Here is a 27438-nt window from a genome sequence, read left to right on the forward strand (position 1 = left end):
TGGCTTAAATATCACCAATCAGGATTGGATCAGTATTTACGGAGTACTATTTGGTGACAAACTCTACATAATAATAATTTAAATTTTATTTTAAACTTACAAAATTTTAACAATTCTATCCGAATTAGAATTTTGAATCAAACCCAAACTCTAATTCCATAATCCAAATCTATATAACTGTTACTCCCTCAACTTTTCTTTTATAAATCTTTATTTTTTAATTTTAATTTAAAGTTTGATTGATAAACTTCGACCCATTCCTCTATTTTTGATCTCCATTGTTCTTCCTTTCAAACATGGCACCAATGATAGTTCCTTCGGACAATAATGGACGTAAGATCGAAGCTGGGTTTACGTTACAAGTGTTCTTTTGCGCCCTCATTGCCGCTACTGGGGGCCTAATGTTTGGTTATGATATTGGAATTTCGGGTACGAATTCTTCTTATTTTTCATTCATAATTTATTAATTTTTTAAAAATCAAATTTGTGAAGAAGATTGAATTCTAATTGATTTGAATGCAGGAGGGGTGACTGGAATGGACGATTTTTTGTCGAAATTTTTTCCTGAAATTTATATTAGGAAGCACCATGCGAGGGAGGACAACTATTGCAAATATAATAGTCAAACTCTTCAACTATTTACTTCATCTCTATACTTGGCTGCCATTGTTGCTAGTTTAGTTGCTTCGAAGATATGTAGCAAATACGGGCGACGATTTACTATGCGAACCGCCTCTGTGTTCTTCTTGGTTGGTGCTCTCTTCAATCTTTTTGCTCAAAATCAGATCATGTTGATCATAGGGAGGCTTCTTCTTGGTGTTGGAGTAGGATTTGGTAATCAGGTAAGGTTTTGTTTGGTATTTGATACGGTTTTTGGCTTTTTGTCTATTAAAAGCACTTTCTGGTATAAAAAACTTATTTAGTGGGTATTGGTCTTTTGGATTCCTACAAAAAGTAGAAGTCAAAAAGTGGTTAGAAATCGAATTTCCCTTGAACCTGCCTTTGGGCTTATTGCTTTTGCTTTTGTGTGAAGCAGAATGGGACGAAAATGTCTCCAAGTAATAGTTAATGATGTAGAAGCCTATGGGCCTAACTCATCCTCACACAATCGTTTCGTAAGATGTGGATTGGCCTCAAATTTATATATAGCCAAAGATTTTGATACCCAGGCGATGTGGGACTATTGTCTCTATCCTTGTGATTTCCCGCTCTGATACCATGTAGAAGCCCATGGGCCTAATTCATCCTCACAAAACTAGCTTACAAAGAGAGGTTGCCCCTGCTTTATACGTTTCACTTTTCCTACATCTTATTGTCAATAGCTATTTTCTGGTTGATTTTGCTTATAGTGATAAAGTTAGGGTTTGGGAATAATTCGAAAGGAAAGAAAACATTTCAGAAAAAGTCGATAAAATTGGGGGGGGGGGGGGGGGGGGGGGGGATGGGATAAATTAAAAAATAAAAATATTTTTTTAAGTATAAAAAATATATATTTCATATATTAAATGATAAGAAACATTTAAGAAAATATAAAAAATAAAATTAATCTGTAATATTTCCGAAAAAAATCGCTGATAAAATAATGATTTATCAAGATTTTTTTATAGAAAAAATTGTGATTTAATCGACATCTATTAAAATCAAGATTTTTTCAAAAAAGATCACAGATTTTTGTCACTATTTTTTTTCCAAATGCATCGAAACTTTTGAAGCATTTATAGATTCCAAAAAGCACTTTGTGAATACTGTCGCTAAACAATATCACAATCACAATTCTTATAAAAGTGATTCTAAAAGCACTTATAGAGATGCACAAAAAAGGGTCTAACACACACACACACACAGACACACATTGGACTGCTTTTGTACTATTTTTCAACTTCATTAGACGGCATACTTACTAGTTTCTCTATGATTTAACCCATGAATTTGAAAATATCAATTGCAGGCAGTACCATTGTTCATCTCCGAGATAGCCCCGCCCCGATTGAGAGGAGGATTCAACATTATGTTTCAACTCATGATAACAATTGGAATTTTGGCGGCCAACATCGTAAATTATTTCACAGATAAGGTACATCCATTAGGTTGGAGAATATCTTTGGGAGGTGCCAGTATTCCTGCACTCATCCTTCTACTAGGCTCCTTATTTATAGTAGAGACCCCTACAAGCCTTATCGAGCGAGGAAAGTTGGAGAGTGGCAAGAAGACCCTTAAAAAGATTCGTGGCACCAATAACATCGATGCAGAATTTGAAGAGATTTTACATGCTTGTGAATTAGCTAGCAAGATCAAACACCCATTTAAGGAACTCATGAAGCGGTCTAGTAGACCTCAATTGGTTTGTGGAACAATTCTTCAAGTCTTCCAACAATTTACGGGCATCAACGTGATCATGTTTTATGCACCCGTGTTATTCCAAACTATGGGTTTGGGGAACTCTGCATCTCTATTATCTTCGGTTGTCACAGGGTCGGTAAATGTTGTTGCGACCTTTATTGCAATTATTCTTTCTGATAGGGCTGGACGTAGAGTTTTGCTTATAGAAGCCGCTGTCCAAATGATTATTGCCCAGGTAAGTATCTATTTTATGGATTATGATCCAAACTTCACCTAAATTGCTAGATTTGATCTCATTTTGAACCAATTGTGTTGATGTTTTAGGTTGCGACAGGCGGAATTTTGGCAGCTAATTTGGGTTCTACAAACTCTCTACATTTGAAAACAGCCTACGTTGTGGTGGTACTAGTTGCTATATTTGTTTCAGGCTTCGCATGGTCATGGGGTCCATTGGGATGGTTGATTCCAAGTGAAATTTATCCTTTAGAGACTCGAACAGCTGGTTTTTTCTTTGCTGTTAGCATGAACATGTTTTGCACATTCATCATTGCTCAAGCGTTTCTTACGATGTTATGTCACATGCGTGCTGGGATCTTCTTTTTCTTCGTTGCGTGGATTTTGGTTATGGGAACTTTTGCCATTGTGTTTTTGCCGGAGACAAAGGGTGTACCGATAGATGAGATGAACGAAAGAGTATGGAAGAAGCATTGGTACTGGAAAAAGTATATGAACGAAGATGATGATGGTGGTAACACTAATTTCCCGACTCATCGAGAAATTACAGAGCTTTGATTTCATTTTTTGTTTTTGTTTTTGTTTTTTTATTTATTTGGATGTTGGGTTGTGTTTTGATTTTGTCAGTGTAGGTTTTTTGAACAAGTTTGTTAGAATGTTGGACTACAAACCATAATTTTTTCTAGTAGGTTTTAATTTCAAATAGATTGGTGAAGCTGTGAACCAAAGAGAAACTATTCAGAAATATAAATTAATTAAATAGGAAAATTTTCAATCTAATTAAAAAGTAAAGTTATTAAAAGATCTCATTATATAAAATAATATACGATATTAATTGGTTCAACAATTATGGCAACAGCTTCCAAAAGGCCATCTTTTCCAATTTTCACCATTTTTCAACTTCTTTACAAATGGGTTCTCCAAAGAAAGCTAATCAAGGCCAAAGCACATCAAATTATTATAAATATAGAAGGCTTAGGAAGTAGAGACATGTCGGGTTGTATTTCTATTGAGCGCTCACAGTTTTGGCTGGAAACTTGGGTCTCTTTTGAGCATTTCAATGAAAGCCAATTACAAATCTAGTTTGAAGAAATATTTAAGTTGAAAGTGTGAGAATAGTCCCACATTGCTTGGGGTGTTGGGCCCATGGGTTTTAACATAGTATCAGAGCAAGGGTACCACGAGGATGGTTTAGATTAGTATCTCCAGCCCCCCTCACACATGTAATGGATTCTTTAGTTGACCCAAATCTTTGGGTTAAGGCTTCGAGGATGATTATGAAGTTAATATACTCTCTTCTAATTCTTAATTGTTTGTTTTTTTTCTTTTTAATTTTAAATATTAAAGGTTTGTGTTGTAGTATTCTATTGCAAATCCTCGACGTGGTGGCAGCTTTTGGGGGAGATTCATATGCTTTGGTCCTCATTGGTTTCTAGGGATCATGGAAAGGTGAACTTGCAATGTCATTGCTCAGACATTGCAAGTTCAAGGGTGAACTCATATGTCATGATCCGAAAGGCTTATAATTAGGGGACAATAAAGAAATGTCGTACACCCCATTAGTTAGATCCACATGACCCACATTGCTGAAGCAATATGAAAGAAGAATCAAATATTAAAAAGAAGAGAGAGAGAGAGAAACAAGACAGACATCTAAAGTAGTAGATTATTAATCTATTTGAGTGGTAGATCAAGATTAGAATAAAGTGGCCAAAGTGCTTTCCTATGCAACTTGCAGAAAGGCTACTACTTTCAGATAGAAATGTGGGTAGTTTTGTTGCTCACCTAAGAAAAAATAAATAAATTAAGAATTGTTATTTTGCTCATGTTGCCTTGAATCCTTTGCTCTATACTGGTGGGGCCTAAAATAAAAGAGCAGCCCAAGATGTGTGCTAAATGCTTCTTTGGTATCACATGAATTTGGGTGCTCTTAGTAAAAGTTTGTGTGGCAATAGAATGTTTCTAATATAACAGAGGCAAGTGATATTGGTGGAATGGTAGTAGTGGTAATAGTAAAATCAACAACCACCACAAAAGAAAGAGAAGAAGTTCTAGTGGGGAGAAGAAAAAACAAACAACAATGGCACAAGAGGAATTGATTTTTTTTTTTTTTTTATATTATTAAATTTGTCACTTAAGAGATAATAATTTAATCAAGAAAAGAACGATGTAGTGAAATTATAGAACTAGTTGAAATTCCTTAAAGGGAGACAATGACTGGAATAGTTGGTTTTTAGTATATGTTACAAAGATGGTTTTTTCTGAATGTTTTCTTATAATGTTATGGGGATCTATTGAGTGTTGTGTTATCCATCTCAGCTCTAGGGTGTCACATGCTCACGTAACATGCTCCAGTTCAACCTGTGACCCTCTTACAGTTATAGTTGCGCCTTCCCCATCATATCGATCTTTTGGGATAAATGGTTGTCAACATGGTATCAGAGAGTTAGGTTCATATACGTCACGAGTTCAAATCTCCTCGAAGGAATATTCTACCCTTATGGGTGAGGAGTGTTGAGTGTTGAGTGTTGTGTTATTTGCCTCTGCTCCCGAGTGTTACGTGCTCACTTATCGTGCCCCAGTTCAACCCGTGACCCTTCTTACATTTATAGTTGCGCCTTCCCCGCCAAATCGGTCTTTTGGGATAAATGGTTGTCAACAAGATCAAGTAGAAAAAGTTTGACTGACCCCAACTTTTGAGAGTGGAAATGAATTACAATAATAAAAAACTTTAAAAAAAAAAAAAAATTTAATTAAATATTCCTAGAGTCATAAAATGCTATTGTGTGATTATTTTAAATTAATGGTGTTCAATGTAAAATATAATCATTGCTACAATTAGTTCAACATAATACTTAATCAGGAAGAAGATTCTTCAATATTTCCCCCACTCAACAAGAGAATCTAGAATTCCACTAAAAAGCATAAAAATAATATAATCTTCCCTAGTTAAGGGTTAAGATCTGGTTCTGCTTAATGAAAAAAAATGTAGATTCTTTGTTCCTACAAAAACAATCCCAATGTGAGCTTCATATTTGAAGAGCACAAATAATTTTTTTTTTTAGCACTTAAGAACCTCAGTAAAGAGAAGGAAAAATAAAAATAAAAATAAAAAGAAGAAGATGCCTTTGAAGACTTTAAAAACAATCTTGCCACCATTGAAGAATGGATCAGCGAAAGAACCGACAAATCTTAGGTTGGGAAAAAGTATCAGGAGAAGATTTTATGCACACACACAAAAAAAAAAAATTTAATTTAAAATTAAAATTAAACTACAATGATCATCTGATATGGATCATTATATCTCCTATGTATCATTGTCTATCCGAACATGTCTTCCTCGTGAAGAATCAATGACAAAGAGAGAGACAAAAATATATTTGAAGCATAAGATGCTTGCGTGAGTGGAACGTAGACTCAACGTCGACTAAAGTTGGCATTAAAGATCAGTCAACTGGGGCATATTGAAGGTATAAATCTTGAATTACCAAAAAGGTCTAAAGAAAAGTATGCAATAAGATGCAAACACCGAAATGGAAATCAAAGAGAGTGCTCTGTGACTCATCGAAGTTGAACTAAGCATCCGAATCAGACAACAAGGCCTCCAATTTGATTCAACTAGTTCAACTTCAGTCCAATGGGTACCCCTAAAAGTTCGAATATTGATTCCAAGTGTTAAAAATATATCCCTGTGAAACAGCAAACATTGGTCGTGAACCCTTTAGTTGGGTATGACATAGGGAGTAAGAAATAATTAAACTCACAATGTAAAATGCAAAGAAGTGATACAAAGCTCCAAGAGTCTTTCTATTTTGGATTCGAAGGTGTCAGCTTGCTAAGTTGGTAAGGCTTGTGAGTGTTGATACCACGACTTGGGTTCAAAACTCACCTACACCCAATAAGACTGGTCACTAACCTGCACACCTTTAAAAATAAAATCCTTTAAAATGAGGTTATCGATCATCTAACTCTTCTTCCTACCAATAACCTTCGGTTCGATCCTGACTGAATTGTGAGGCATTTTTAAGGATGTAATTTTAATTTTGAAGTAAACAACTTAAACGATCCACTCTCACTTTAAGGCCGTTTTCGTGGTAAACTCATATACCGTAAAGCGAATACATTTATAAATGCACAAAATTATTCCCCAAATGTCTTTGGACAACCCACCATTTCTGTTCAAGTAGATAAAGTATTTCTAAGCTGAGGAGAAAACTTCAAATTTCAAATTTGAGAATCTTCGGTTCGAATTCATACTTCAGAGTTTTAAATTCAAACACTATTAACTAACTCAACTACACATCAAAATATTGACATAAAAACTAAGTCAAAAGCACCCAAAAAAAGTTTAGCATTTCGATTCATTTAGAACTCAGAACAATGCTGCCTTATCCATAAGAGTGGTGCTGTAAGGATTACATCTCAAAACTGTACCGAGTGGTCCGACATGAGATCCATGAAGTGTGCCTCTCTGAAGATCCACCCCATAAGGGGTTGGTACAAACAGGTTCCTTTGTGTCGCATTGAAAACCATAGACGCTCTATCGTGAGATGGGTTCCAATCAAAATGTGCTTTGGCTAAGTCCCCATGACAAGGTTGCCTCAAAAACATGGAAAATTGATCGAGAGAATTTAAATCATCATCAGGTGAAGGAGTTGTGTTTGTGAGATTAACAGTTGTGATATCATGTATGCTAGGCCTCCTCTTATCTTTCCCACCTGTAAGTTGTCTGATAAAATACTTTTGAGCATGGCTGGCCACTTGAGTCGGGGTCCTAGTCGTCACGAAATTTCTAGATATATTTCTCCAATCCCCTTTACCATATTTCTTAAGGCCCAGAAGAAATAACCTGCAATTAATCATCCAAAAGACCCATATCACCAATTAAGCAAAAAATCGATCATCTAAAACTAATAGTACTACCCGAAAAGAAGAAGAACAATGGATCATAGAGAAATTTTATTATCGACAAGTTGAACACTAACAAGTTCAATGTTTTATTACATAAACTTGGTGAAATCAGGTTCATTAGATGAATCAACTATAAGGACTAATCCAAATTATGATTGATTTTAGATTTTGATCTCAATTGTATAGAAAAACAAACATAACTAACAGTGACACTCACTGGATTTCAAGAATCAAACTTTTTCAACAATCTAACATAAACAATTTCAAGACTAACAAGTTGGATGTTTTATTAGATAAACTTGGTGAAATCAGGTCCATTGTGTGAAACAACTATAAGGACAAATTCAAATTATGATTGGTTTTAGATTTTGATCTTAATGGTATAGAAAAACTAACATAATTGACAATAATGGATTTCAAGAATCGAACTTTTTTGACAAATCTAACATAAAAGAATTTCAACACTAACAGATAGTAAAATTCAGAAAGATAGAAGATTATTAAAAGAATTTACTTGTGTTCATCTTCTGTCCATGGGACCCCTTTCTTTCTTTCTTGATCAGAAGGTCTAGCCGAAGAAGTCCTCTTCATGCCATAACCGTATGATTGTTTCAACCCATCGAACCCATCATGATTGTTCACCCACTCCAATGTGAAGGAAGAGGTGGTGTACCCAGGAATTGGGACTCGTCCTGCTTCGATATCGATTACGTCTTCTTCTAATTCTCGATATTGTTTAATCACATCGAACACTGTCTTTCCCGGGATCATGGCTGCCACCATATACCATCGATTGGGGGTGTCCTTATCGTGTACAGCGAGAGCATTCTCAAACAATTTGTTCTCCTCATGAGTCCATTTAGTGATCTTGTTCTCATCAAATAACCGATTTGAGTAGGAATTTGGAGAGAGAATTTCCATTCCCCACATCATCAATTTGAATTTTTAACTAAAAATCATCTAACATAACTATTTGAACCCAGAGAATGGGTTCAAGTTTTCAAATTGATGAAACATGGAGAAATATAGAGCAAGTGAGAGAGATTCTAAGAGAGAGAGAGATGGCAATTTTACAGGAGAGAACATGAATTAATCAAGAACCATTTGAAGAGAATCCGAATACCTTTTTAACATAAAGCAAAAGCTGAAGAATCTAGAACAGACCCAACTTCCCAAAATCAAAGAAAATCTGAAAAATTAATTAAAAAACATAACTTTCGACATTATGATCTCTTATCAGACCTGAAACTAATGAAAAATAAAGAAATAAGAAAAACCCAGATGAAATTTTGCAAAATAAAGTACAAATGTTTGAGAAATTTGAAGATGAATTACTGAGCAAGATTTTTTTTTTTTTTTTTTAGTTCTTTCAAATTCAGATAAAGAAAAACTACAAATAGCAAAATAAAATAAAAATCCCAGATAAGAACAGAACAAACTCAAGAAAGAAAGATAAAGAGAGTCCAACTGAGAAAGCTCGAATCGAATAAGGAAATAAGTGTTTCATTCTTTCCTTGAATTGGTGGAACCAAAACATAAACAAGAGAACGATTAAAGGGGTGATTGATTGGTGATTGGAGGATATGGTGTTTGTCGGCGCTGCAACTAAGAAAAGTTCCACTTACCAAAAAAGAAAAACTGTTTCTACCGTACAATAATAATTAAAAATTGCAGTCGGCTATATTTTTTTATTTGACAGCTACCATTGTCACCCCAACTTTTACTTATTACACTTCAATTAGAAATAAAGAAAATAAGTGAATAATATAAAGTAAGTAAACATTAGTCTACCAATAGTAGCTTTATCTTTAGATTTCTATTTTTAGGTTTATATTTTTTGTGGAGAGCTTTTAAGACTTCCATGCCTCAAGATGCTCCTAGTGGCTTGATAATGACTTTGGTCTTAACTTCGTGTATCTTTTTTTTATGCTTATTTGTCTTTGTTCGATTGAGTAAGAGAAGATTGGTCCGCGAGTGTGATGCTTACCAAAGATCCTTTAAAGAACAAGTCCGAAATAATTAGTAATGAAAGAAAAATATGTTGGAAGTATATTGAAAAAGACAATGAATTGTGATTTGCAGAAGGGTTTTCTTTATCACTTTTTTTTAATATATGGGTAAGTTGTACTTGAACCCATGACCTCAACAGGGGCGGAGCTAGTAAGGAGACATTGGGGGCAATTGCCCCCACTCAACTTTTTGAGGGCATTTTAGATACTTTTAAATTTATGCTTAAATTTGAGATACCCTTACATTATGAACTACTGACATGCCCTATTTAACCTTGTTGCCCCTATTCCCTTATCTTCCTCTAATTTTTACCCCCTCCCCCTCCAATTAACTATAAATTTACCCCCATTAAAAGAAAATCCTGGCTTCGCCCCTAACCTCAAAGTTGGTTTGTAATGTGTCAAACCAACTGAATTATGGGTCTAAGCCTTTCTTTATCACTCTTTTCTCTCTTAATTTTTTTCTCACCTCTTCTAAGTCTTTTAGAGGAGAGTTTATACTCTCCACCCAGATCAGGTGTCATCTGAAAGCGCCCTTGATCTGCGGGGTGCGCGGATCCGCTTTTGACTCTTGAGGTTTGGGAGTCGCCACCTAGTTATTGTGGTCTAGGAACCAAACTGACTCTAACATGGATAAAAAGAACTAATCTACCACAAAAAATCTGAATTCGGGGATCATGTTACGGGGTTGGAAGGTGTTAGGCACCAACCCCGCCCGGCCAAAGTCGGTCTCTACTAACTTCCCAAATATATCACATTGCTAAAAATCTAGATAAAAATAAAAAAATTACATACCTTTCCGATAATAAGGATTTTGTTCCCTCAGATCTGACAAAAAGAGCTCCTTGTACTGTACTCCCTTGCTTCGTTCTGTCTCCGGATTTGACTTCGGATCTCCTAGATCAAGGTATCTCATTGTTTTTGGATCTGAACTCTTCAAGTTTGTTGCGGATTTGTGGATGTTTTTTGAGGGATTTTAGGTGTTTTCTAGACTAAAATTGAAGGAGGGATGTTAGGTAAGGAGTTGGGACTCCAAAACTAAGGTTTATGGGGGGTTAGGGGAGCTTCTAGACCTACTTCTCTTAGGGTTTATGATTTGATACGAAAATAGGGTGTGAGCACTTCTATTTATAGAATTTTTTGAAGGTTGATTTGGATAGAGTTAGTGTTTAATTAGAGATCTTTTAATTAGAGTTGTGTTTTAGTTAAAATTGTTTTAAGTAGAATTGTGTTTTAATTAGAATTGTTTTAGGTAGAATTGTTTTTAAGTTAGAACTCTATTAGATAGAGTTATTATTTAATTAGAATTCTATTATGACTTTGGTCTTATTTGATTGACTTTTAATGTTTTGACTTTAGTCTTAATTGATTAACTTTTAATATCTTGACTTCAGTCTTGCTTATTTGACTTTAATTTTGACTTCAGTCTCACTTGATTGACTTTAATACCTTGACCTTAGTCTTGCTTGATTTATTTTTAATTTTTGAAGAACCCCCCTCTATTATATTTTTAATTCTTTGGACCCCCAATGGAGGGGTCCTTAAAGAAATATCCCACGAACCCTCAACAATTTTACCCGAAAGTCCGATTGATCGATTTTTTAGGTTCAAAATTTTAAATTAATTTCATCAATGTTTCACTTTAATTATTTAATATTTTATTTATTAATTTCGAATTTTTTAATTATGAAAATTGTGAAATTATCGTTTTGCCCCTGGAGAGGATTTTTCACGTTTCAAGTCGGTTTTTAATGTTCTAGGATGTTTTAGAATCGGTTTTTCGTAAGGAATTCAATGAGAATGTTGGTTTGTGTCATTTATAAAAAAATTTATGTGAAATGATTGTGAACTTTATGAGGGGTATTTTCGTAATTTTGTCAAATTCTGTTAAAATTTATGAAATGATTTATTTGGTTCCGATTTGTTATTTTATGTGTTCGAGAGAGTTTTCCTAAGCGTAACGTAGGCTCTAGGGTTTTTTTGAGGTTAGGGGTATTTTGGTAATTTTTTAGTGATTTTTATCGTGAAACTTCTTTTTGGTCCGTAAGATGATGATTTCTATGTTTCTGGGGTCGTATTTTCTTAGCGTAGCGTGGTTTCTAAGGTTTTGTCAATTCGAGATACCTCATCCGGATTTCTGAAACACATCTGGTAACAAAATAAAGCAACGGAATACACATCCATCATTGGAAATCATTGCAATCGGATTGACGAGTTGATTAATCAGGCGAGTGCAAAAATGGGGTGTCTACATCATCACACGACTAATACAAATCATATGCCACCTGGGCATTAGCTAGACGATGGTTGTTGGTCCCTTGTTTGAGAGTTCATGTCAATATATTTATTAATGCTTCCATCGAGTTTGATTAGTAGTGTCTCAGTCCCATTAATGTTGAGTTGGTAAGATTTCACTGTTTAAGGGTGGGTGAGTCAAAGAATGTCTCAATCACCCTCATTTTGATACATTCTCTTAGATCCCTCATTTAATAAGAATCAGGAAGAAACTCAGATCACACTTAATTCTTTGTCTTGTTAGATTACAGACTATGAGTCTAAGTTGTGGTCTTATCCAACAGATTGTTCTCCTTTAAACTAACGAAACCTTTTGTCTTACACTTATCGTTCCGAAGTTTTAATCATACTTCAATTTGGGTCCGATTCGTACCGAACTTATATTCGACTTAGGTTTAATTCCTTCCTATTATCCTTAACCCTGCTAAGGTGTTGAATTGTGCACCTCCAACTCTCACCTTGGTCTACAATGGTCTAATGGCACCATTCTTAATACCCTGGTATAAAAACATTGGTCCTCCGACTCTCTAAGGCATCGGAGGAAATAATGATTGTGCCTCTAGTGATCGGTTGGGAATGTGCTCTATACTTCGTACGGTGGGAAGATGAATTTTTATTCTTTTCTTATTGTAACGTGTTCAGTTTAAGATATAGAGCTCAATATTTTCTTGTTCAATGGCTTAACTTGAAACATTGACTTATTATTTTTTGTGGCCCCCCTTCTCTCCTTGTAACACGTTGCCAATATTGTATAACGTGACAAAATGGTCTCCACAATTTTATATGAGCCTAATCCTAATTGTAAATGACTGTTGAAATTGTATGAATGAGCGTTATAATGTTTTGTAATATGGATTAATAACTTATTAATCCATATTACAAAATGTAATGTTTAAGTAGCCTCTTATAATCTTTAATTGGGGGCGATAAACAATTTAAGAAATAGGGGTGTAATAAGTAAAAGTTGGGGTACCAATAGCAGCTCTCTCTCTCTCTTCTTCTTCTTCTTTTTATTTTTTATTTAGACATTCCCTTCCATGTTTTCGTGAATATTTTAAAAACACCCTCTTGTTTTCAAGCTGGTGACATCCTTTGACCATGGTCTTCTCTTAAAGCCTAACGAAAAATAATCTAAACATCCTATCCCTCAACTTAAGAAAAAAAAAAAAAAACTACTATTGTCACACCAATTTTTGTTAATGCCCCATCAATTCTTATATAAATCACCAAAGAATTGCACATAGTTGATGTGGTGTTAACAAAAGTTGGTGTGGCAATAACAACTCTCTAAAAATAATCCTCTCTCTCATTGCCATTGCCCAATGTCATATTTTATTTACGAATAAAATTAAAATGCTTGACCATCAGAGTCATCAATATCAGAAACCTTGTTAATGTCAATTGGATATGTGTTGGATTATGGTACAATAAAATATAATGGATATTGGATATTAGCTAAACATACACCTTATTTTCAAAGGTTTAATAATTTCATTCATCATTATAATATGTCATTGGGTTCGTCTTGATAAGCATTACGATGTGAAGAATCAATCATAGTCTCTTATATTGGTTGGATCGATAAAAACAAACAAAGAAGAAGAAGACAACAACAATTTTAAGGATTAAAGTACAATTTTTTTTTTTTTTTATCAATTTTTTTTTTAAGAAATTTGATTTAGAAAGTCACATTAGTAATTATGTTAAGTTTAGTGAAGTATTCGAGTCCAATTAGAAATTTTTGGCAGATTTATTGTTTGCTAATAAAGATAGTTCAACTAGAGAACTTGCAGTGGAGCTTGACTCCTCTAGGTTTCAAGTCAATGTAAGTTGGGTAATATAAAATCACTATATTATTTTATTTCTAGCTGGCCGAAGCAAAAAAAACAAAAAAAAGTTTGGTGATTTGACAATGACATGTATGTAATTTTCTACCACTGTGAAGATTGTTGGGTTGGGTGATATAAAATCATATATTCTTTTGTTTATAAGGATTAATGATTTTTCCACTTATGTGAGGTATCTTGGTATTTTCTTTTCATTAGCTTATAAGAAACAAAAAGAGATTTCTAGATGATTGTTAGTGTCAATAAAATGGGTTTTTCTCTTAAAAGGATTTTCTCTTTGTAGAGAGTGTGAGAAAACATTGAGTCTTTACATGTGTATTCTTCTTCTCTGATTAAACCTAGAAGTTTTAGGTTCTTGAGAGTGATTTTCACATTGTAATTACGGATTTGTGACAACTAGAATGAGATTCAGATTTCTTATTTGGATTTTTACTAGAGTTGGGTATAAAGATTTTGTGAGTTTCACCGAAGTATTGGAGATAAGTAGTATAGAGCTCCATTGTAGTAATTTCTCATTGATTAATGAATTTCTTTTTACCGACTTACTCATAGATGTAATTCCATTGTGAGTGAATCACATGTATCTTGTGTTGTGGTTATGTTTTTTTTTTTTTTTCTCTTAGTTCTTTATTATTACTTGCAGTTGCTTTACAACACATTCTTGGGGTTTGATTGTTGAAATTAATTGATTTGTTGTCAAAAGAGATTAATTTCGATAATCGATTTTTCATGTGTGACTCTAGATCTAACAACATCATTTTTCTTAACAAGATGGGCCAAACATTCATCCAATAACTTTAAATATAAAACATGGACTACTTTGTATAAAAATCCTTACGGAACGTTTTATTAGAAATCTTTTTTGACATGAATTTTACATGCACACACAAATACATGAATCATAAAAGATAAAAATTGAAATGGTGCCGCAAGAACAACCATAAAAACATAAAAATTGCTTGATTTTATCAATTTCTGCTTCAAGAACTCTCTGCTGATTTGTAAACAGCCAATCTCATATCCCAATAGCTTATTTCCCTCCTCTCCCCATCTCTTCTTTGATGTGAAGATCCGTTGGACCGTCCGATCGTGGACCTTCTCACTTGCCTAACAAGTTGGAAGATCGCTCGGTGGTGGTAAAATTGATTGATTGGGTCCTTTACCATTATCCACTACAAATGCCATCTTAAGTCCCCATGTTGTGTGTATTTCTAAATGACAATGCAAGAACCAAACACCTACAAAACAAAACAGAATTTCAAAAACAAATTAAAATTCGCTTAACTAAAATTTCATCGATCAACGAACATATAATTAAGAATGTGTGTCAATGTTGGATTACCCAATCTATAAGTTCGTAATGAAAAATTAGGTTAATATGAATCACTATGAATTTTACCTGGATTATCGGCTCTGAATCGAATAGCAGTCCATCCACCCGACGGTACTCCAATTGTGTTCCTCTCAACAGGGTCGATGAGATTAAATTTTTTTGTATCCTTTTTTGGATTGAAATTCCCTAATCCTCTTCCAACTGCAAAGAAATTGAACCCATGTAAATGTATGGGATGGTTTTCGGGGGCTATTATTCCCGTGTCTTGCAACACAATTTGCACCGTTGAGTTGTAAGCAAGCCTATAAAGCTTCGTCCCGCTCCTTGTTTGTAAATTTGTTGGTGGGGCACCTGTGTAATTGAACACGATGGGTGGGTTTCCAGGGAAATCCTCTGTGAACACGCCACTTATATTGAAGTAATGTGCTTGAAGAAGGGCAGTAGTGGGCATGACGAAGGTAACATTATTAATGCCCGCGACCACACGGCTTCCATTAGAACAAGTGGCACATGGGTTGATGCCAAGTCCAACTGTAAAGAGAAGTGAGTGATCTATTGTTAATGGGACTTTTGCGGGGAATTTCTTCGAATTGAGGCTCCGAAGCGAATCAATGAAGTTAGATGCAATTGGTGTGGCATTTTGAGGGGGAGGATTGGTGAGGGTGGTGGACAATGTGCTTGTTGTGCCCGAGTAGTGTACAGTGGCAGTAGCGGTGACATTGTCAACTGCAATTGGTGAGTCCATGAAAGGGGACGCGGCAACTAAATACTTTCCCGAGGTGCGATCAGCGGTTAAAAGAACATTTGTGGTTTGGCCCGGGGCAATGAGTATGGTGTTGGTCTTGAAGGGTTTGGTGTAGGCCGCATCGACCTCAACTACGGTTAATTGATGTCCAGCAATCTTGAAAAAGAGTTCTTCATTGAGTGCAGCGTTGATGACGCGTAGTAAGTATGTCTTGCCGCTTTCTACTTGTAACGTGAACCCTCCTGTGTAAGAGCGTGCACATCCAACCCGTACTAAAAAATAAATAAATGAAGCCAAAAATAGCAAAATTGCCCATGACTTTCGTTGACTAGATTCGAGAAATCTATCACTAGTTTCATAAAACAAGTTCATCCAACACATTTTGCAAAGATGAGTGTTAAGTTAATACCCTTTGAAGAGCAGCTAGAGAGTGGTCCGGGATGGCCATTAATGGTGTGTGCGTCCGAGACATTTGGTGCCAAACCAGACTTTATAGCTTGATTAATCACTGCTTCGACATCTGACTTCCACCATTCACCTACAATTCGAAGAATAAAATCAAATCATGGGCGAAACATTATTGGGTAAACTTAGATTGAATCCTTAAAACTCGTGACGTCGAGGTCCTAACTCCTAACCGTTGTTGCCTAACAATTTCTTCACAACAATAAGATCGAACTAAACTTCGAGCTTACCTAAGATAACAACTGCTTCCTTATGTGGTTTGGGGAACGGATAAGGAACACCAAGCTTGGGAAAGATGACAATGGCACCATGGACCGTCGCCCTTAGCCATAGAATGTGGGCGTGCCATAGAAGTGTCCCTCTTTGGCCTGTAATTGTGAAGTTGTAGACATAGCTTTGCCCAGGCTGTATGGGACACTGTGTGATGTAAGCTGGACCATCGGCCCAACCCGTTCGTAGCTGCCGGATTCCATGCCTGACCACAACAACAACAACAAAAAAAATCCATTTTTTTTTTTTTTTTCAAAATGTGCTCTAAATGATACATAATGTGAGGGTAAAATTGTCTCACCAGTGAATGGTAAGGTTGTACTTGACACGGTTAGTGACCTTCACTAGCACTGTATCATCTTCCCTTGCATACAAAGTGGGCCCTGGGAACTGCCCATTTACGGTGACTATGGGCTTTGATCCACAAAGCCTTGTTGTGCTCTTCGTCACCACCTGTGTACATTAGCCAAGACTAACAATCATTAATAGGTGCTCAATACCCAATTTAGGGTGCCAATGGGTCAGTTCCGGTTCGGGTCCTAAAGGAATAAAAACCAAAACCATCAAATTTTATCGGTTACAGTTCTCAAATTAACCAAAAAATTGTAAGATTCTGGTACTCAATCGGTTCGGTTCCAAGATATCCGACCCTAATCGGTTCTAATAAAATGGGATCTAGTACCAAGGTTTTTGGTTCTGGTTAAATGGGTGATACCCACTTTCAATAGGCCCATCCGAGCTTGGCCGAAATATTTTAAAGAGAGTTACTATTGCCACACCAACTTTTACTAATGTCACACCAATTGTGAGCAATTCTTGCATTGGAATTGGTGTGTTATTAGTAAAAGCTGGTGTGGCAATAGCAGTTCACTTTTAAAAACTATGGCAAAAACCCAAATCTCTTTTTGATACTTTCCTAGTGTTCAACCAAAAGGTGGACAAAAAAAAAAAATTTCCCATAAAAATTTTCTCAAGAAATTTATATTCCTTTTGAAAAAGAATTTTCTACAATGATGCAACAATGTATCAAACAAAGGCTACTTACATTGAACTTGTAGTGACGAACCCTACATTGGACCACAACAGGAAACAAACAAGTCATCAAAACCAAGACTCTGACCCATGACTCCATCTCTCTCTCTCTCTGTCTCTCAATCTCTCAATCTCTCACTTTCTATCTCAAACTTGTTCTGTTAATTGTGCTGTAGTGAGGGATGACTGGCGAACCCAACCTTATAAAGAGATGAAATTTTTGCTGCCATGTCGTTGTTTCTAGTTAGGTGGGGATGGCTTCTTAAGGAATAAGATTTTATGTTCAAACCCATGAACTCTACCTTAGTTTTTTCTTGATTCTTACATAAAGTAGTTGTTTTATTTTTTATTAATATGTATTAATTCTTTAATTTAACTTATTTTAAGCTCTTTATACCATTTTCAATTCTTTATAGAAATAATGGGAATTTGGGTTGGTGGAAATACATTGTTAAATTGCTAAAAAAAAGTAAAAAATAAAAATTGTTCTAACTCTACATTTATGGAATTTGTTGTTGAGTGCCTATTTTAGCTCTAAATTGGGAATAATTTACAAGACAAACAATAAAGTCATAATTATCGAACCATATTCATTTTTAAAATAGTTAGATAATAGGGACATCTCCTATCTATATCGCGACAGAACTTTTTTTTTATACCAAAGTGGGTGTCTTTTGTACTTACGTTAAATTAAATGTATTTACTCTAATACCATTGAGGGTATAAAAGAAAACTTTAAATAAGCGGTGAGAGTCTATAGGTTGTGTGTTCGATACCCAGTATGAGCAATATTTCCTTGGGGCCACATGCGTGGGTGTTCTGTAATTTACCTAGTGCTTGTGATGTGCGGGGGCGTTGCATGTGCCCAGGGAGGGTCTCATATGCCTTGGCTCTAGCCCTGGCTCATTTGGTCCACCTAGTTGGACGTAAGTCTGGACAACCCTGTTATCAAAAAATAATAATAATTTAAAAATGGGTGTGGCATGGTAATTTTGGCTTATTGTTTGTCCTATATGGTAAAACACCGCTGGGAAAATGCTTCGTAGAACATTATAATAAAATTCAGATTGGATAATCATTCGGTCGGGGTTTAATTAGATCAATTTGAAAAAGTTTTGTAAAAAAATCGGGAAAATTTTGGAGGATATACAAATGATGTTTTGTGTTTCTTACTAAAATCATCATCTTTAACGTCCATAAAAACTCGATATTGATCTTGAGATTTGAATGTTGAAAAAAATAAAATTATGAGGATGAAGGATAGAAATGTTACAATATTCCGTGATTAATTAATAAATCATTGATTTATTCGTTGATTCGCCAATGTAATTGGCTAGTCCGTAGTTCAGAAATTTATGAACTTTTAGAAAAATTTGGAGAATTTTGTGACTATGTCGTAGAACACTCTTTTGTGTCCGTTGAGCCAATAAATGTCATCCCATTCATTTGCGTACCCACCCTTTTGGATTCAAATGTTAATGTGGTTGATGGGACCGAAACACATTGGAGATTAAACTTAAACTCAAGAGCTAGATTAGAAATTGTTTCAATAAATATTTGTTATTTGGTACTAAAAAAAAAAACAGGGGAGGCTTTTAGGGACAAATAGAAACATATTTTTGAAAATTGCTAATATCCCATTTCAAAATTGACATTGATCATCCCAAATCTCATAATTTTAAAGTTAACTAATCAAAATTCATCCAATTATTTGGTAGTTTGAGAGGGATTGAAAGCATATAGCCTATAAGGGAAAAAGACATAACAACCTATGAGTGAGACTCTAACTAACAACTAAATATCTCTAATCAACATTTAAAACCTTTATTTTGTTTATTTTAGAAGGAAAATAGTTTGTATTTTATGATTCAATTAGTACCCTAATCTTGATCGGATGGTTACAATCACTTAATCATACTAATTTGTGGTTTAAAAGTTTGTTATGGGTGGTTGGTTGGGTGAAGAAAGATGTTGTTTGAACGCTAAGGTTACAAGTAGGGAAACAGCTCACCATACCATTCAACAACTATGAATGACATTAAATGACTTATCTTCCTTGGAAGTATATGTGAAGGTTAGTTCCCATTGTTTCAGATTTGATCACAAATGGGTACACCTCCATTGATGGTTGTTGCATGTTTGTAACACATTATAGGTGTTGTTGTAGCTCTTAGTTGTGTTTCTTCACTTGGAATTTTTCCTACTAGGGTGGGATGATCCATGTGTTAGTGTCAATTGGTCTGGGCACTTATTTTGGTCTCATAATTTTAGTGTCTAAATTTGGTTTAGAAGTCTAAACGGGTTTGCTCCGAACAAAGACCCTTTCAAATGGTTCGATCAATTATGCTTTAGTTTGACCGATCGGTTTTGCTCTTTTGAGAAAGCTATCTCTCAATCCCTTGAGACTTGTAATATTCATTTGAAAATGCATTTTTGATGATTCACTTCTTGGTTTGCACCATCATCTATCCATGAATTCAATCCGGATTCTTGATGATCTGTTAATAGTGTATGACTCGAAATTCTGGACCCATTTGACTTGGATTTTGATCCGACACATTTTATCCTCTTTGTAACCCTAAGTATATAAAGGGTTTTTTTAGGGTTCATTCTAATGTGTAAGAAAAGTGAGCCATCAGAGAGATCTGAGAATGGGTTTAACAAGGTACTAGGGTTTTCTGATGAACTTTGTAGAAATCTCATTGCAGATAGTAGATTGATCATCAATGCCCGTGGATGTAACCACGTAAATCATGTCTTCTGTTTTGTTTTCTCTATTTCATTTTGCTTTTAATTTCCTACTCGTAGTTTGATTTATTTGTTGCACGCTTTCGCACAAAATTTTGGTCTCATACTTTTAGTGTCTAAATTTGACTTAGAAGTCTAAATGGGTTTGATCCGAACAAAGACCTTTCAAATGGTTTGATCAATTATGCTTTGGTTCAACCGATCTTGCCATGGGGTTCTGCTCTTTCGAGAAAGTAATCTCTCAATCCCTCGAGACTTGTAATCTTTCTTCGAAAATTCATATTCGATGATTCTCTTACTGGTTTGCATCATCATCCATCACCGGGTCTTGGTATGGTAAGACCCACCTTGGGCCATGGTTAAAAAACCACGTTAATGGTAGGGAATCATTACGGTAGGTTTTTTATGAAACACGTTATGGGTTTTTTAGATTTTTGAAATTGGAAATGTGATACCATGGTTGAGATTTTCTCAAATGTGTCTCAGTGCAGACCAATGGGCTGAGAAAATATAAAGACACTACATATTAAACTTACGACATTTTTGGTCTAGATTATATAATTCGTGCATTATTTCATTAAACGATATTCGAGCCCAAATCATGTTTTATTTGAGACTCTTGGGGGGTCTTGCATTATAGTACAGAAATTGCTTTAATTTCCAAAATGGCTTCTCGAATTCCAGGCTTAATTGTGCTGAAACGGTCGAAAGCTCCCAACAAATCCTCGAGAACCGATGCAGCTTTTCAAAATTTGGTGACAATATTTCAATAAGTCAGGTCCCTTATGTTCCCTACTTTCAAGCTGATGTGCAGGACTAGAGCACAGTCTGCTCTACAAAGGAATATATGCCATTATTCTGGTTACACATTCAGTTGTTCAAACAAGTTCTGAAAAGTAAATTCTGGGAGACCCCACAATTTTTATTTTTTTTCTGAAATTTGGTGATAAATTTCAAACAAAGTGGGTCTATTGGTCCTACCTTTACAGCCTGATCTAGCAGACTGGATTGGTCGATGACTCGATCGATAGTTCCAACTCATTTTGTAATCCCAAAGAAGCCAAAGTGGTGACAGACATATTGAAGGTCTCTCAAGTTAACTTCATCGGCAATTATCTTCCGAGATTGGTGATTCCAGCAAGCCCCGTGTTTTTAGACCGACATTCCCAACTGGATTGACCCATCAAACGTGAAGAATTTATCTAATAATAGCAATAGTTTGGATCAATGTTTTCAAACGCTAAGGCGTGAGGCAAGGCCTAATCCTTGAGACTTACACCAGAGTTTAAATAATCGTTACTATTATAATGAGAGAAGGTGGAGTAGAAGTGGTTCGACACCAAATTTTGAATCCCACAAATGCCCTTACTTTTACCTTTAAAGTTAATCTAATCAGGGCCATTTTGGTCGAAAACCAAAAAACTTACTGCATCACCCTAGAATCGCGCTGTTCAACATACATCTAGACTTTTACGAAACATTCGCCTTGTTTATCAATTGTTACAAAAAAGGTTATAGAATGGATCGACACGATCATCTGATCTGATGTGCCATCTTCATGATTAGATCATATAGTTGAGGCCCATCTAACAGTGGGTCTTAATTGGATTCCTTCAGATGAACCATCTCCATACAAAGGTGCAAATTTTAATTCTTTTTTTTGCTCTAAATCTTACTCAATGAAGTTAATTACTTCTTTCTTGCAAGGAAAAGTCAAAAAGAACTAGATGCATAAATCTCTCAAAAGGGAGTAACTTTATATGTTTTCTTAGTCAAAAAGTAAACTTTTTTGACTTTTGAGGTAAGTTTGGGAAAGCCCAAAGCCAAAAAATGAGTTTGTCTAAAAACATGTTGATTGTGTTGGGTTTTTTTCTCCAATGGTGTGTTGCACATGGAATTAATAATTTTACGAGTTTGATTCCCATTACGTTACAATCAGCTGCTAATGGAGATTTTGCACAAACAGGTGTTAGACAGCTTAGATATCGATCTTGCGGTCAAACAATCATCATTGTTAATAGAGCCATATCCGAAAAAATTGGGGTCAGCTAAATGAATCTTTATTCTCCATTCAAATTTTTCTAAAGCCGTGTCTTCTGTTATTCAAATGTTCATATCCATTGTCAATAACTTAATGTTAATTTCCTTTTCAAATGGGAACTATTATCGGTCTTTCGTTGACGTGGCAGTCCTAGATTGTTATGGATGCATTTGTTTCTAATGATTTTTCAGTAGCCATCTTCTCACATGTTGTCTCAATTGGAGAAGTTTTAGCTCCAAGAATCTGATCTTGGATGGGTGATTGAGTTTTTTCAACTGAAATCATTAATAGAAAATTCCAAATTTGAAATCAAAGTACATTTGAAGACAAATTTGTTAAGGAGTGATAGCTTAGCTTAGATTTCTTCTTCAAACATTGGGTGGTCAATAAGAGTTACAGAAAACTAAGAAATTATGGATTAAAATTTTAAAGCACAATGTTCCTTTTAAAAATTACAGAAGAATTCCCATGAAGGGATGAGTAAACTTTCCAAGTTAATCCAATTTCATAATGTTTTGTGTAAAATGTAAAAGGTTCACTCTAAAGATTATTCATTCTGCATTTTAGTTGGAACAAATTAAATTGCAAGAAATGAAGAAATCAAACACAAAACCAGAATAACAAGAACCATTTAATCCTTAAATAAACCCCACCAATTAATTCATTGATCCATGTCCCAATTACTAGTACAGGAGTCCAAACCCAATAAAAAGGAATAAAAAAGAAAAACAGAGAACCTTACATCTTCTGAATCTCATGCTTTTAGCCACTAAAACTCTGTATCCTCTCCTCGTATGGATGATTACAAGAACCCGGACACTTAAAAGATGCCTTGGAGAACCACCAATAAATCTGGCACTAGAGATGTCTTTTACTTCAAACAGACATTCTAACATAGTTTTTGAAAGTTCATTCGCGTCCTCTGCATCATTCATCACAATTTTCTCGCTCAATAAGCGGTTCATGGATGGATATCTAGAATCACGAAGAGCCCAAAATGTCTCCTTAGATTGAACCTTCTATTAAGCAGGGCACAGCTGGATTGCATCTTATGTGGACCACATCCCTAGCTCACCCAGCGAACATAGAATTTTCCAAAACAAACAATTGGCTGGTGGTTCAAGTTGTATCCACGATCGCTCGTGAATTCTCGTACTTCTGATTTTAATACCTTTAGAAAACAAAATCTAAAAGTCGTAGAAGCATTTATTTCCTTTGCATCCCAACAAAGGTTATTGCGTTTACCCAAGGTGTGCTCGCTTGACCCCACATTATACACCATGCCAAATGTCGTTTTCCACACACTATCTGTCACTTTCTTTAGTGAGATCACTGTAGTAGTTATGAATTATGCTAACCCAATCGATGAAAATGCATCCAAGTGAACTCAATGTCGACCACTAATTGTGTAGATAGTCCTAATATTAGTGGGGAATGGGGGGCTTGCACATCCTGTTATGCATGAAGACCCGACAAGATGTAACCCAACTCTCGTATCAAGTGCAGTAAATGAACCATAGAATCTCCCTGAAAAGCCAACAAAGAATTAAGTGCTGATTGAACAAGAAGCACAAGCATGCGCATCAAAGATGCCATATGGAGCATATTAAAGTGAGTAATCTACAAGGGTATCAGTGTTACTGTATTAGTGCACATCTGTTGCAAAAGTGTGCATAACTATTTACATTTGGTTTGGATTGAGAGAAATGGAGAGAAGAGAAGAGACACTCATTAAGAGAAGAAGATAATAGAAAGTATCTTTCTCTCCACCCTGTTTGGATAGATAGGAGAATAAAGAAGAGATTAGAAAGTAATTTGTTCTCATCCTCTCACTTTCTCCTCAAATCTCTCTGCTTTGGGGAAGAACAAAATTGAGCATTATTCTCTCCATTAACCTCCTCTTCCCTCGTCACTTGACTTCCCAAACAAGAGAAATGGAGAGAAAAATGGTTCTTTTCTCTTCTCTTCTCTCCATTTCTCTCAATCATACGGAGTGTTAGATGCACATAATTTCTATAAGGATATTTTATGCTCCCACTACTAATGAACTTGTAGAAGTACTACAACAAAAACTATACACAAGTTGTAAAAATAAACTGTGAGTTCCAAGTTAATAATAGTTTTGTATTACCATTTTAGTTTTTAATTTTTTTACTAGGGAAGCAGGGTTAGTGGTCAGTGGAAGTGAAGGCCGGTTCAATGGGTATTGAACCCAGGTCATGGTATCAACACTACACAAGCCTTACCAACTTAGCTATCTTTTACGGTTTTAGTCTTCATGGTTTGGCATGAGTTAAGCTTTCGCTCATACGAGGTTCCAATTTTCTTTATCTCATCTAAAAGCCATACATTTTACTTGACATTCTAATATCAAAAAATTTCAAGAAACCTACTACCAAGATTTAATGAACTACAAGTTTTCACCATTTAAAACAAGAGAGCGAAGAAAAGGGTTTATGATAATAAGCGAGAACTGCTAAAAGCAGATTCGCATTCAAAGTCTAGATGGCACTTATACTGTTAATGAAAACAAATTTATGGATAACAACTCGATATTCTCATTATTAACGCACCTAATGGACCTTCGGCTCAGTTCAATCGAAGTATGCTCTTGGCGATGGAATGTGAATTATTTGGTTTACTCTTCCCCGACCCATTCCTCCTACTTCCCCTCAACGGTGTCAAGTAGAATCGTAGAAGACCATTTTCGAGGTTATTTGGAGAATACCTCGCACTTCGATTCCGCTCCAACATGAAATCGTCTCTCCTCTTTTTACCATTCCCATTGGACTCTGCATTACTACTCCTCGCACTACCAAACAAACCACCCGTACTCGAGAAATTCCTTGAGCTTACACTACTATTGCAGCGAAAGTTCTTCCTGTTAAAAGCCCCTTTTGCTTCTCCATTGACGTCCCTCCGTAGCTCCGGCCAAGACTCCGAGAAGGATCGCTCGACCACACTTCCTCTACTATACCTCTCTTCATCGTCGTTTTTGCTTCCACTACGCTTATGTATCAAACCCCAGATGTTTCTCCAGCGGCGAGACCGGGATTTCTTGGAGGTTTTTCGATCTCCACCACCAATAACAGAAGCAGAATCTCTGAAAGTGGAATCAAAGCTCTCCGAACGATCATCTCTCAGAGAATTCGACTTCAAATCCCTCAAATCTCTGTCTTTAACTAGCACTTTCGTACTATGGATGTAATCGATGGTTGCAGGAGACACCTTAGCATTTGAAATCGACTTCATTTCATCAACCTCGGCCACCACAGCAGCGGCTGTCTTCCTAATCGAGTTAGAACGATCAAGACTCTTTCTTCGCCTCTGTGAAGATGAAGAATCCGAGTAGTAGTCTCTAGTTTGAGCTGAACCTCCAGGTGTCGAATCGTCCTCATTGTTTGAATTCAACGGCTCTTCAACAGGAATTTGATTATCCGATCTTCTAACAGGTACAGGAACATCTTCGACCACGGATTCAACTACAGAAACCATGGGTGGAACCCGTGGAAACATCTTTCCAATCAAATATCCATCCCAAGAAGCCCTAGGTTCATCCCACGAGTAACGTGGATCATCGAACGACATCCGACAAGCATCAAGGGAGATCCTTGGATCAGTATCACAAGATCTTCGTCCATAACCATAGTCCGCAATCTCCGATTGAGTCTCCCTGAACCTTCGTCCCACTCGCTTCTGAACCGGCATTGCTGCTGATCGTCTTTCGTTCTCCCGCTTCTTCATCTTCTGTTTTCTCCTCCAAATCTGCAATTTCTTACTAAAAACCGAAGCCGCCAACCAAAAACTTCCAGCAATCTCCTTCAAATCTCTTCCCGAAGGTTTCTTGCTTTGCGATTCAAGATCTATGTGATCCTTCATCTTCTTCAACTCCTCAATTTCTTCTTCCTCCTCTACTTCTTTTTCTTCTTGAATTTCTCCGCTTTTATCTTCAACAACTAGATTCAAGTTCGATTGACCTGAAAATGAAACTACAACATCATCAGAAACCCTAATTTCTTCCTCTTCTCGCTCTTCTTCTTCTTCTTCTTCTTCTTCTTCTTCTTCTTCTTCTTCCTCCTCTTCTTCCTCTTCTCGAGATTCAAACACTGGACCTCCAACACCAGAAAACACAGAATTATTCTTGGTTTCTTCAACCTCGAGATCTGCACAAACCTCTTCAATCACCTCTCCTCCTCCTCCTGCTCCAACCTTCCTTCCGTCATCAAGATTGAAGAGAGACGAAAGTGTACTCCGACCTCTAACGTCACAAGACTTCCTCTGAGGCTCTACGACGCCGGAGAAGCGTTCACCTCTTCCGCCGGAAAATGACTTACAACGACGGAGCTCCGGGAAGAAAGAAGTTGATGTAGAAGGTTTATTTCGATCTAGAGTAGCTTTGAAGATGGATTTGAGAGCTGTGGCGGCTGTGATGGTGGTGGTGGTAGTGGTGGAGCTTTTACGGAGGGTGGTGGAGGAGTTGCTGTTGGCCGGATCTAAACCGGCGAGACGTTCGCGTAAGCATGAAGCGCAGAAACCTGTGACCTGTTGATCAGGGTGACGATCACAACTGGAGTAGCGTTGAGGGAAGATTGGGATTTGAGTAACTGTTGTTGTTGCTTCAAGATTCATAACAGAAGCGGTACAATGCGCACCCTTCTCTTACTTCTTCTGATTCTGCTCATATTCATTCCCCACTCTCTGTTTCTTTGTGGAGTGAGAGTGAGAGTGAGAGAGTGAAAAAAAATTCTATTTTTCTTTGTATCTTAATGTGGATATTAGGGTTTGGAATTTGTTTGTTTGTTTGTTGCTGTAATCTCTCTCTCCCCTTTTGTTGCAGTTTCAATCTCTCTCTCTCTCTCTCTCAATTCCTCTCTCGTGTCTGAATTTCAAAGATTCCTGCAAAGCTAGAAAAGCAAAAGTAATCACTCCCCCACTGATCTCTTGCCTTTAATTTCGAGAATTGCTATTAGCACCCCAACTTTTACTAATTACAATCTTAATTAAAGATTAAAAAACATACATTATGAAAATATCATGGTTTCAAAAGTACAGGAGACCGAGTTGTCTCGGACAAGTCAACTCGTCTCATATGAGACATATAATTAAATTAAAATAATTTTAATTTTTTTTTAATTAAAGCTAAGTAGATTAGAAGATGTTTAGTCAT

General features: G+C 36.0%; 4 protein-coding genes across 4 annotated transcripts; 1 reads left to right on the forward strand and 3 right to left on the reverse strand.

Annotated features, from left to right (window-relative positions):
- The first annotated feature begins 305 nt into the window (after window positions 1-305).
- LOC147384949 (sugar transport protein 8-like) lies at window positions 306-3176 on the forward strand. The gene is made up of 4 exons (XM_086426097.1): window positions 306-429; window positions 523-842; window positions 1949-2575; window positions 2665-3176. Exons 1-4 carry the CDS (start codon window positions 306-308, stop codon window positions 3130-3132), a joined length of 1539 nt encoding a protein of 512 aa, XP_086282223.1. The 3' UTR covers window positions 3133-3176.
- A 3602-nt stretch (window positions 3177-6778) lies between these two features.
- On the reverse strand, window positions 6779-9121 carry LOC147384950 (transcription factor DIVARICATA-like). Its single transcript, XM_086426668.1, has 2 exons — window positions 8001-9121; window positions 6779-7424 (listed from the first exon to the last, which is right to left on the reverse strand). Exons 1-2 carry the CDS (start codon window positions 8417-8419, stop codon window positions 6947-6949), a joined length of 897 nt encoding a protein of 298 aa, XP_086282794.1. The 5' UTR covers window positions 8420-9121; the 3' UTR covers window positions 6779-6946.
- Window positions 9122-14484: 5363 nt separating this feature from the next.
- LOC147384951 (laccase-4-like) lies at window positions 14485-17644 on the reverse strand. The gene is made up of 6 exons (XM_086426542.1): window positions 17496-17644; window positions 16752-16903; window positions 16411-16655; window positions 16125-16253; window positions 15037-15957; window positions 14485-14875 (listed from the first exon to the last, which is right to left on the reverse strand). The coding sequence occupies exons 1-6, from the start codon at window positions 17580-17582 to the stop codon at window positions 14745-14747; spliced, it is 1665 nt and encodes a 554-aa protein (XP_086282668.1). The 5' UTR covers window positions 17583-17644; the 3' UTR covers window positions 14485-14744.
- A 5265-nt stretch (window positions 17645-22909) lies between these two features.
- On the reverse strand, window positions 22910-27102 carry LOC147384952 (protein OCTOPUS-like). Its single transcript, XM_086425931.1, has 2 exons — window positions 24845-27102; window positions 22910-23798 (listed from the first exon to the last, which is right to left on the reverse strand). The coding sequence occupies exon 1, from the start codon at window positions 26898-26900 to the stop codon at window positions 24861-24863; it is 2040 nt and encodes a 679-aa protein (XP_086282057.1). The 5' UTR covers window positions 26901-27102; the 3' UTR covers window positions 22910-23798; window positions 24845-24860.
- Between the last annotated feature and the right edge of the window lie 336 nt (window positions 27103-27438).

Source organism: Akebia trifoliata, chromosome 15 (assembly GCF_017979445.1).
Source record: "Akebia trifoliata isolate Shusen 1 chromosome 15, ASM1797944v1, whole genome shotgun sequence".
Taxonomy (NCBI): Eukaryota; Viridiplantae; Streptophyta; class Magnoliopsida; order Ranunculales; family Lardizabalaceae; genus Akebia; species Akebia trifoliata.

Excerpts from the sequence above, each read along its gene's own strand:
- LOC147384952 (XM_086425931.1), bottom strand. The coding sequence starts at position 26,900 with ATGAATCTTGAAGCAACAACAACAGTTACTCAAATCCCAATCTTCCCT.
- LOC147384951 (XM_086426542.1), bottom strand. The coding sequence starts at position 17,582 with ATGGAGTCATGGGTCAGAGTCTTGGTTTTGATGACTTGTTTGTTTCCT. Across the intron at positions 16,656-16,751 it reads TACAACCTTACCATTCACTG|GCATGGAATCCGGCAGCTAC; the intron begins GTGAGACAATTT and ends TGTTGTGGTCAG. Across the intron at positions 14,876-15,036 it reads ATTCAGAGCCGATAATCCAG|GTGTTTGGTTCTTGCATTGT; the intron begins GTAAAATTCATA and ends TTTGTTTTGTAG.
- LOC147384949 (XM_086426097.1), top strand. The coding sequence starts at position 306 with ATGATAGTTCCTTCGGACAATAATGGACGTAAGATCGAAGCTGGGTTT. Across the intron at positions 843-1,948 it reads GAGTAGGATTTGGTAATCAG|GCAGTACCATTGTTCATCTC; the intron begins GTAAGGTTTTGT and ends TATCAATTGCAG. Across the intron at positions 2,576-2,664 it reads TCCAAATGATTATTGCCCAG|GTTGCGACAGGCGGAATTTT; the intron begins GTAAGTATCTAT and ends TTGATGTTTTAG.
- LOC147384950 (XM_086426668.1), bottom strand. The coding sequence starts at position 8,419 with ATGATGTGGGGAATGGAAATTCTCTCTCCAAATTCCTACTCAAATCGG. Across the intron at positions 7,425-8,000 it reads TGGACAGAAGATGAACACAA|GTTATTTCTTCTGGGCCTTA; the intron begins GTAAATTCTTTT and ends GATTAATTGCAG.